Source organism: Cynara cardunculus (genome assembly GCF_001531365.2).
Source record: "Cynara cardunculus var. scolymus isolate 2C chromosome LG 13, CcrdV1, whole genome shotgun sequence".
Lineage (NCBI taxonomy): Eukaryota > Viridiplantae > Streptophyta > Magnoliopsida > Asterales > Asteraceae > Cynara > Cynara cardunculus.
In genome coordinates this window covers 35351770-35362444 of record NC_037540.1, presented here as the reverse complement: position 1 = coordinate 35362444, position 10675 = coordinate 35351770, and the positions used below count along the sequence as shown (strand labels likewise).

At 35.9% G+C, this 10675-nt stretch overlaps 1 protein-coding gene across 1 annotated transcript; it reads right to left on the bottom strand.

Annotated features, from left to right (window-relative positions):
- Positions 1 to 3759: 3759 nt before the first annotated feature.
- Positions 3760 to 10674, bottom strand: LOC112525811 (E3 ubiquitin-protein ligase CBLL2). The gene is made up of 4 exons (XM_025136091.1): positions 10571 to 10674; positions 7645 to 7969; positions 6394 to 6452; positions 3760 to 4756 (listed from the first exon to the last, which is right to left on the bottom strand). The coding sequence occupies exons 2-4, from the start codon at positions 7900 to 7902 to the stop codon at positions 3895 to 3897; spliced, it is 1179 nt and encodes a 392-aa protein (XP_024991859.1). The 5' UTR covers positions 7903 to 7969; positions 10571 to 10674; the 3' UTR covers positions 3760 to 3894.
- Position 10675: the final 1 nt, after the last annotated feature.

Here is a 10675-nt window from a genome sequence, read left to right as displayed (position 1 = left end):
TGGTTCGCGAAAGGCTCTTTTGTAGTTGTAGCCTTTGTTACTTTGAGTGATGCGTTTTGATGTTACGATATTTTTGGAGATTGATAGAAACACCCATCTTTAATCTAGATATAGAATAATCTAGATTAGTAGATCGTTATTTATCTTCTCAATAGCTGTTTTGTAAACGATGCTTTTACCTTTGTTGCTTGAGTTTTAATTCAAGTTTCGGGTTTCCGTTAAATATTCTTGTTTTAAATTTTTTTTTTGGGTGTTATATTTATAGACCAAAAAATGGATTAGACTTTCTATACAAGCTTATTGCTTTCAAAACAACTTAAAAGAAAAGAAATGGTTCAATTTGGGCTACCAAAATAATGGTTCATGAATTTATTTTGTGAAATGATCCAAAATCTTGCAATCTTCAAATCAAATGCTTCTTTTGAGCTTCATCATTGATCCAAAGCTCCGATAAGCATAATCTTGAATCATCAGTGGACTTTGATTCATTTACTTGAATCTCAACAACTAAAATCATCAAAGCTTCCTTGATCTGTTTCGATCTTAATCTTGTAATTAGACCATATTAACTTTATTTTGTTTCCTTCAGGCGTTTTTGACACCCCCAGGTATCACTGGGAAAACATCAATGTTCTTATATAGAGCTAAACAAATGAGAAAAAAAGACTAAGGGACCGTTCACGAAATGCTTATCGATAGGACCGTCCATAGGGTAGAGATGGCAAAAATTGGTCCCCAGCCTAGGCAGTCCCAAATCGATCCTGATCCCTAGTCAAGCCCTTCAAAATCGAGTCAGCTAGGCTCAATCTTGACCCTCACCAAAAATCCTTGTACCAATCTCGGCCTGATTATTGGTCATGTTCTTCGTCCCATTGGGGGTGGTCCCAAATCCAGTCTCAGCCTGCCCTGATCTTAAAGAAAATCTTTTTCACATTTAAAGGTTATACCTGTTTCTATAATTACGATTTTTGAGATACAGTATTGAAATACACTTTAAATAATACATTCAAGTAAAAGAACTTGGAAAAAAAACTTGAAAAACTTGTAAAAGTCTTTTTTTAAAAACTGGTATTGTAACTTTTAAAAAAGTTAATTTTTTAAGTTGGACCTAAACATAACCAGGCCCGATTCGTCCTGATCCCGAATCCAACCTTGAAATTTCATAAATAATGTAACAGCTCCCAAATGGTAGAGCCATAATAAGTCCCGGGTCAGGCCTAATTTGGCTATCTCTACCTGGGGAGGGTGGTACATATGTCTGCCCTTGGCCCAGAAATATTAGGGGTCAAAATTTTTTAGTACATAAGTAGTAGTCTAAAAAGTTAGTATATGGAAAAGACTTAAAAATGTCATCCATTATATGCGATTGCTTCGTGCCTCTAAGTTTTTTTATGTGGTACCAAGGTCCAATGCAATTGGATATTGCTATCTCTATCTACTTGTTTGTTTCCAAGCTTCAATGATTCAACAGATAACAACTTTAAGATCATGTGCTTGTTATTGCTATTTGTTTGTGTTCGCTATTTACATATGCTTTTGCGTCTATTGATTATTGTTGTTTGCTTACATCGTTCACGTAATTAAGAAATTTTTTTTCTTTAAAATGTACCAATCTTAGTAAGATGGTTAAACTCATATCTATATTTTTGAATTTTAAAACATCCCTTGTTTTTTCATATATATTATTGATTATTAATTACCAAATAAAAAATATGTAAATTAAGTATTCACATCTATACACCTAATAAATAAATAACTTTGGGGACACGTGTCATATTTCTGTGCGACGGTTATTGATTTTTCCCGCCTAAACATGTATCTAGACACAATTTTCACTAATGGTTCAAATAGGTCTATTTAAGTGACATATGTCCTTCTACACGTTTATTTTCTTGTTTTCGTGGTGTAACTGATTTTCCAGACTAATTGGAAATCTCTGGATTTTCATTCCTCAGACTTATAAGTCTGAACTCTTTTTCCTCAGTTAAAATTCAGAATTGTCTGCCAGACTTATAAGGCATACCAATATAAAAATCCGAAGACAAATCTGAACTCCTTTTTCTCAGTTAAAATTCAAAATTGTCTGTCAGACTTGTAAGACATACTCGTATAAAAGTCTGAGAAAAAGTCTGAACTTCTTTTCCTCGGTTAAAATTCAAATTTATCTTCCAGACTTGTAAGACGTACCAGTATAAAAGTGTGAGGACAAGTCTGAACTCCTTTTTCTCAGTTAAAATTCAGAGTTGTCTTCCAGACTTGTAAGACATACCAGTACAAAAGTCTGAGGATAAGTCTGAACCCTTTTTCCTTAGTTAAAATTCAAAGTTGTCTTCCAGACTTGTAAGACACACAAGTATCAAAGTCTGAGAAAATCAAAGTTGTAAGTCTAAATTTAACTCTGAAGTGGCCTATAGACTTCTGAGTCTGAATGTAGGAATTCAAATGAAGTCTGACCTGTGAATTTAACTCTGAAGTGGCCTCCAGACTTCTAATTCAGACTTGTAAGTATGAATTTAGGAATTCAAATGAAGTCTGAGCTGTGAAGTGTTCCGAAAATCCAATGACCAAATCCTAGTTTTTCCCTCAAACGGTCAAAAACTGCCATACGACATTTAAAAAACCGGGTTTTCAAAACAGAGTCAAAACCGGGTTTAAAATTTCAAATTCAGATTTTTAAAGCATTTTTCACAAAGCAATATTACCGGAAAAAAAATTACAAGCTGACCTGCCAGCTCGACCCTAGCAAGGGATCTGCCCCTTGGACCTCGCCACCGGGGGCGCTGCCCCCCGGACCCCCGTCATTTAGGGGCTTTACCCCTAAATCAAAATAAACTCAAACAAGTGTGCACTCCGCATCTTCCTTAGTTGTTCGATATTTATCATGATTACATCGGTCAACAAATTAATCTCATTACACTTAAATGGCATTAGTGATACAAATCACCAACATGAAGTCATCAGATATTTGTTATTTCTCATACTTACAACATAACATTGAATTGTTCTGTTCTATACTTAGTTCTATAGTTTATTCCCAGACTTATAATACAACTCTGAACTCCTCTTCAGAGTTGAAGTTCAAAGTTACATTTCTGAGTTATAAGAAGTCAGAATTCTTGTGACTCAGAGTTATGCTCATAGATACTTTCTAGACTTAGAAGACAAATCTAAATTCCTTTTATTCAGAGTTAAGTCCAAAGTTATTTTCTAGCCTAACAATAAAACTCTGATTTTTTGTATTTCAGAGTTGATGTTCAAAGTTTTCTTTTAGACCTAAGGAAAAGTCTCAACTCATTTTCCTCATTCAAAATACCTCATGTAATATACGGGATCGAACCTAGTATCTATAATAAACATGAATAAGATTTTCTTTTTACCATGAATTATTAGCCTTTCTTTCATTCATTTTTAATAATAAAAACATTTATTGATAATTTTTTGTACTCATCGAGGGCCTTTGCTTCTACATATGTTCAGGCCTATAAAACATCCAGCCCATGCTTACTTACCGAGTCACTTACCTTATCGGATGATTAAGACAAGGATGAAAAATCTTACCCAATAAAAGGCACAACAATGACCGACCGGTAAGTGACGGAGATGACTCTTAACAGATTAGCGGTTACCGGATAAGAAACATTACCAACAATCCATTTTGAGCTGAGAATGTTACCTAATAAAGGTAAGCATAAGGTAATAGACTTTTGCCAGTAAGCTATTACCCGGTAAATGCTTGGTAAACAACTCCTAACTCAAAAATTACACTAACAAAAACTACGATGAACAGAGCCAAGATCACGAAGAGAAAAGTCTGAATCATGCGAATTTTATGATTTTATATGAAAATAACAAGTTATAAATCATCTCAGAAACTAGCCAACACCTCTAGCTAAATCAATCTTGACTGTTTCCAAAACCATCGCGCTTATCTTGTTGCCACCCGTACCCCTGTCCATGGTGACTCGTGTCACCGCCAAAGAAACTGCCCGGCATTTGTGAAAATGGAGGCGGTAGTGGCGGTGGTGGTGGTGGCAGCGACGGTGTTGCCGCTAAGATCCCTCTTCCATCCCTGGAATCTTTACCATTTGCTCCTTGAAAGAAGCCAATTCTTCCATGGTCAAGACCACCTTGATTCATCATCATAGAAGTAGGGTCAAATGGTGCACCATTCGGTCCAATGTTCCAAGGTTGAGGATAACCCATCAATGATCCTTGTTCCATGCCACCTTCCGGGCCTTGAGGACTCACGTAAAGTGGTTGACCGAATGAAGTGGGGCCCATTACATTTGGGTTGACGGGTACTACAAAATTGGGCGGCTGGAGGGCGGTCATAGGGTATTCCGGATAAGGAGATTGGGACATAATACCTTGTTGCTGACCACCTCCCGTTTCAAAATTCTGTTGCTGAAGATGCATCGAAGTTTGCCCATCAAAACCATGGGGTCTGTTATCCATCGGCTTCGGCTGCATGAGTGGCCTAACAGGTGGTTGGGACCGTTGAGCGCGGTCTTCACCATCTTGGACCGGCCTTGGAGTTGGTGCTTGAACCGTTGAATCGGAAGTTGTTGGTTTCTTTTCAGATTCGTTTCCATCTTTTTGAGTATTATTTGAGTTAACAAGATGAGAATGGACAGCATGTACATGAGACTCGAAGTCGGTTTTCTTGAGGAAGGACTTTAGACAATGTGGAGCTGCGCAGACGAAGATGCCTTCCATCATTTTAATCGTTTGGATCTTCTGAATACGATCATCACACCTGTGTGTATAACAAAGATACAAAAACCCTCGTTAGTGCATTTCTTGTGTACAAAGATTATGATGCTTTATTTGACAGTCTAACAAACATTTGCAATGAGAAACATACAAATAGTTTGATCAATAAACCTGTGTAAAACTTAGATCCAGACCTATGTACAGAAAGAAGCTTGTGGGAGGAAATTGTGTGAACAGAGCTCATTGCAATGTGTGTATGCTATATCCAACCTCATTACACTTGCCACAAGAAATTTTCCGAAGTTATTATCATTTACATGTCCAAACGGATCCATTGAATCTCATGGGGAGGATAAGATGTAGGTAGACCATATCAAACCAAACAGACTCAGTATGTCCCATGCGGGAGGTTCTAGGAGGGTAAGACGAAACCAAACGGACCCAGACAGAAGTAAGGTCCGGGAAGGATAGGATGTATGCAGACCAAACCAAATGGACCCAGTAAATCCAATACAGAGGTAGGGTCCAGGAAGGATAAGATGTATGCAGACCAAACCAAACCAAACCCATGCAGAGGTAGGATTTGGGAAGGATAAGACTTAGGCAGACCAAATTAACAGACCCAATAAATCCCATGCAGAGGTAGGGTCTCAAAAGGACAAGATGTAGGCAGACCGAAGCAAACGGACCCCACACAGAGGTAGGGTCAGAGGGTAAGCCATAGGCAGACCTTACCTCTACCGCAAGGGGCAGATAGATTTCCATGAATACCTCAGGCTTGCGTTGCAAATACATAATTAAGCGAGTGAGATATAGGTGCAAACAAGTTCTAGATCAACCACAACTTGTTTGCTAAATGTTGAAATTCAACTGGTCCTACCTCAGGAATGTTCGAGCATCTGGAACTCAAAGCTCAATACTATGCGCTCTGTCAAAAAAAAATGAGATACCTAACAGAGGAAGTAGTAAAAGAGGAATCAAGAGAGGTTCCTCTGTATCTCCATTCTCCATTACAATAACCTTCTAAAAAATCTCTGCTTAGAATCCTCAAGTGGCCACCTAGGCTGATTCAGTTAGCAACTAATCACTACATAATTAAGGGTTCCAAAAGATTAGGCAGGATTAATGAGCTTTACCCTATTGATGAGATAAGTTTGCATGGTACTGATAAAGATTAACTTGGCCCAATTTAAAAGGTTAAAAATAAGCCCCTGTCTATTGTAGACCACTTGCTTTGAGCTTTTAGTCTAAAACAACCAAAATAACTGTATCAATATAATATAGTATCAAACATTTTACATAACCTAAAAATGATTATCGATTATACAATAAAATAAATTGCTGAATGCATCAGCTTAATCCCCGATTAACCACATAAGTTTAACACTTCAAAAGTCCAGCTCATATGACATGTAAATATGAATTTATGCATACAATTTAGAGCTACAAGTTACCAGAACCTAAAGGATCTGTTCACATAACAGTCACTTATCAATATTAATTCAGAGCTGTTTTAGCAGAATCACACTTGCTTCCTCAGATTTTCCATCTATGTAGTTCTAGAGGAGTTGGGTACTAAAAACTGAGATTTTAAATGGTACGTCTTTTGCAAAAGAAAATAATACACATGTCGGCAAGATGAAGTACAAAAACAAAATACAAAACACTTATTGGTCTTACAAATAGCATATAGAGTCACTCCTAGCGCAATCCAAGCAAAAGGCATGCTCACAAGGAATCTGCACGAACCAGAAAGCTGTTGGTGAAAATCATTAACTAGAATTGCACATAGTAACATTTAGATTAACGTAACAACAATCGAAATGGCATTAATTATACAAGCTTCCTTAAAACTTAATCAAAAATCACTAGCACACATTCGGTCCTCTCTAGAGTAAAGGTAATTCATCCATACCCTCTAATCCTAAGCTTACAAGATAAAGATATTAGCACAAGAAACCAACAAACTTTGTTGTCAAGAGGCTTATATGTGATTATGCAATGATACTTGGTTCTTTCAAACAAATAACAAGATCTTATTTAAATTTATATCCAGGGATTTCATGCATAACAGTGTTTACTTATGCTCTTTAAACAATATAATACCGAGAGAGAGACAGCAGATATATATGTATGTATGTATGTGTGTGTATATATATATTAGCAACAAATAAGCTTTCAATACAACTGTCCAGAGTTCATACAATACAATACCATAACTTAATTACCTTGTGACACCAAAAGAATAGGAGAAAAGAAAGAAGAGAATATGGCATGCTATTTGGATGTTACTTGTACTCAAATGGGTAGCAATTAGCCACAAGTGAAATTGGCTGTTTACTACTAATAATATCTTAATATCTTCAAGTATTTTATTGTTTAGTCAACTCATCATACTAGAACTTTTTAATCGGTTCTCTTGTTCATAAGTTCGATTTCAAGTTTTACTTGTACTTGTATATATAAAATGATGTAATCTACTATGATTCAATATCAGCAAATTATATGCTAAGAAATTCTTTGAAATTGAATGATTCAAATTCTCCTTCAGTACATTTATTTTGGTGGAAAAGCAGTAGAGATCCTAGAATATGACTTATGGTACTCAAAATACTAGTTCAATTTTAGCCAAATACTATAACACATGCTCCACATCATCTACAAACTAGGACTTCCATCAACTTATAATACATGCTTCGTACTTGAGTAACATGTAGGCCCTGATATCAGAGTAATGTTGTTTGTCTGAAACAGAAACACCTCGATTGTCAGAATATTGTGCAAGGAACAAACCCTAGACACCCAGTCATTCAATATTAGCATGTAAATTGAATAAACAAGAGTAATTTACTGGGACTCGCATGAGTATTAACAAAAGGATATAATAACAATTACTGTCAAGGTAAATAAGCTAAGGATAGGACTACATACCAAACGTCCATAAATAGCTATGGGGAAATCACATTGAACACAGAAATGGACACGTTCACCAAGTGGGCGACGGGACCTACGACCAACGGTTTTCACAAGAGTAACACCACTAGCAGAACCAAGGCTCTTGGCCACAGGAAGCTCAGCAAGGACAAGGTGATCAGGGCATGCAACCGTCACAGTCTCCCCTGATGGGAGCTTTGCCCCTACACCACTTTCTGAAGCTGTAGCCTTGTTGCTAAGCCGGATTTGAAGCATCTTTTCACCTCTGGCCTCAGCTTCAAAACTGTGCCTCAAGTCCACAACTAATACAAGTGTCTTTCCACTGCACAAGGAAAGATTAAGCATTGAAAAACAAAATTTAGCAAGGTGATGCTACTTGCACTCAGAAATTTGGCCAACAAATCCATCTCTAATCACAAATAGAACAACTTCTTTAGAGTGCATTTCTGAGCATATTCATCAAACACCATGGAGTACATAATTCATGTCAATACTTGATGCTAATGTTTCAATTTTGATAGAGATAATTTTAATGTTTCCAGTGAAGAAACATAGCTTGATTGTTAATGGTTTATCCAAATTGGTTGTATTAAAATGAATAACTTCTTTTGCATAGACGGAACAGTGTTTTATTCATCATAACAGCATTTTTTGTTTCTCTGTGAAGGAGGAAATATTTCAGTATATCTCAAGGTTAGTAATTATAATAGCCACAGTAGCATTTTCCAGCAATAAACTAAAGACATTGTGTACAAAGGGTACAGATGATAAGATAAGCCAAAAATAAGAGTGTATGTATAAAAATAATAATTCATAAATTTGAAATGTAATAACTGAACATCCTTCTCAAAATAGGAAAACGAAAATTCTTCATTCTAAGAAGCAAGAGGTGCAAACTCTTCACCAAATTGAAAGCTAAAACAACAAATTCAAACCCCTAAAAGAAGACAAATTCTCTAGCTTCCTTGAGAAAAAGAAGAATGTACTTGACCTCTGGAGGGAGGGGAGAACTACATTAAACCTCATAAAAGATCTTACAAAATGAAACTAGTTGGGGATAAATTAGAAACACAACTCACATAAATTATGGATAAGAAGTACTATGTTCAGGCATCAAACAATTAAAGTTCGTTGTTTGACAGTTGCCGAATGGTTTGATGCAGAATGATTAAGTCGTCATGATTAAGAGACTCTGTATGATATAGAGCATAATGAAATATGGTTGTTTGATAACTATTCTGAATGGACAGTCTAAATGATAACAAACTACCATTTTAACAGTCTATATCATTTAGTTCTGAATGAAATATAGCTGTTTGGTAAATATATGAATAAAACAATAGCTTTGCAAATATAAACTACATACTCAATATTACTCGTTTAAAACAACATTTTATATTAATCCAAACAAGCATAGCATTACTTGTTCAAGTTCTACATTAAACAAAAACAAAGAAATCAAATTCAGTATAATAGTGTCTCAATAATTCTTTATTTGACACATGTATTCATTGTTCTGAGTACCAAAAGGCCTTCCATCCATTTCTTCTTGTCCCTCGGCAATAAACACAAGGTCATTGTCGTAATCTATGAAGAACTTATCGTGGCTTAAGACTACTAGATGGTTAAATTAAATCAGAAACAAAGTATGGCACATAATTGAAAAAATCAACACAATAGTAACAAGTGTCCATAGTGCTGAGAAATGCATAAAGGGCCTTGGTATAGGATTCAAGCAAACTACAGTAGGTGTTAAATCAATTTCCATGTTAGTGGTTAGGACTAGTAGAAGGTGTATTGTTAGTGAGAGATATAACCTAGAATATGTGTTACAATTAATGGACAAAGGTAAATGGCCTGAACATATAAAAAGATATAAAAATAACCCATAATAAAATTAAGACGCTATTTACTTTCCTCACATGATATACGACAAACTGAAAATCTTGAAATGCTGGATGGCGTAACCAAATTGAACTTGATACATCTAACAACCGCACAGCAAATTCATACTTGAAAATTGTACAACTCACCCATATATATCTCTCAACATCTATTTGGTGCAGCATCTTCCATTAAACACTTTTTCCAGTTTTACAACTTATTTTGAGGCGAAAAAGGTATAACGGGCAAGCCATGGAACAACTGGTAAGGTTACTCCTTTCTGGCAGCAGGTCATGAGCTCAAGTCATGGAAACAACCTCTTCACAAAATGCAAAGAAAAGCCAAGGAGCCTTGGGTAAACAGGTCACCCTTTTGTTTAATTGTACTAGTCAAGATGAAATAAGCTATAGCTCCGCTTCTTTAAAGAAAACCCCAAAAAAAGAAAACAAATCTTTGTTTCCCTTAACATAGCAATCAAATTCAACATATATAATAGTTTTTCAGCATAGATGACTTGGAATCAATATTGCAAATCAAAAAGATGCAAACATCGATGACTTGGAAGCAATATTTTATGTTTCAGTTTTTTGAATTGATGACTTGGAACCAATATTGCAAATAAAAAAATTTCTTCAAATCCCCTCTGTTTACAGACTGCATATCAAAAAGAATTCAGGTCTGCATATTATCAGCAATCGAGAAAGAAGATAACAAAACAAGCTTTTTGTTCTTAATCTTCTTGGTCTTTCTCTGTTGCTAATAAAACAAGAGGATGAACACATATAAGGAGAAGATGTTGCTGTTATCAAGAACTTCGCTTCTCATGTAAGTTCTTTTGTGTTCTTTGTGCAATTTCTAAGATAGTTCCATGTGATTATCCTTTGTTGCTGATGACTTGGAAGCAATCAAAAACAGAAATCGAACAGATCGATGTTAACAGTTATGATTATCCTTTATCGAACAAATCAATGTTAATAGGAATCGAACAACGAAACACAAGAGATTCGATTTTTGAGGGGGATTGGATTCGTGAGAATACCTGAAGGAGAGCGACGCGAAGAAGAATCCTGAAGGAGAGAGGGCAAAATCGAAAAAATTAGGGCACTGCCGGAGATGATGGACCGAGACTGAATTTGGCCACTCG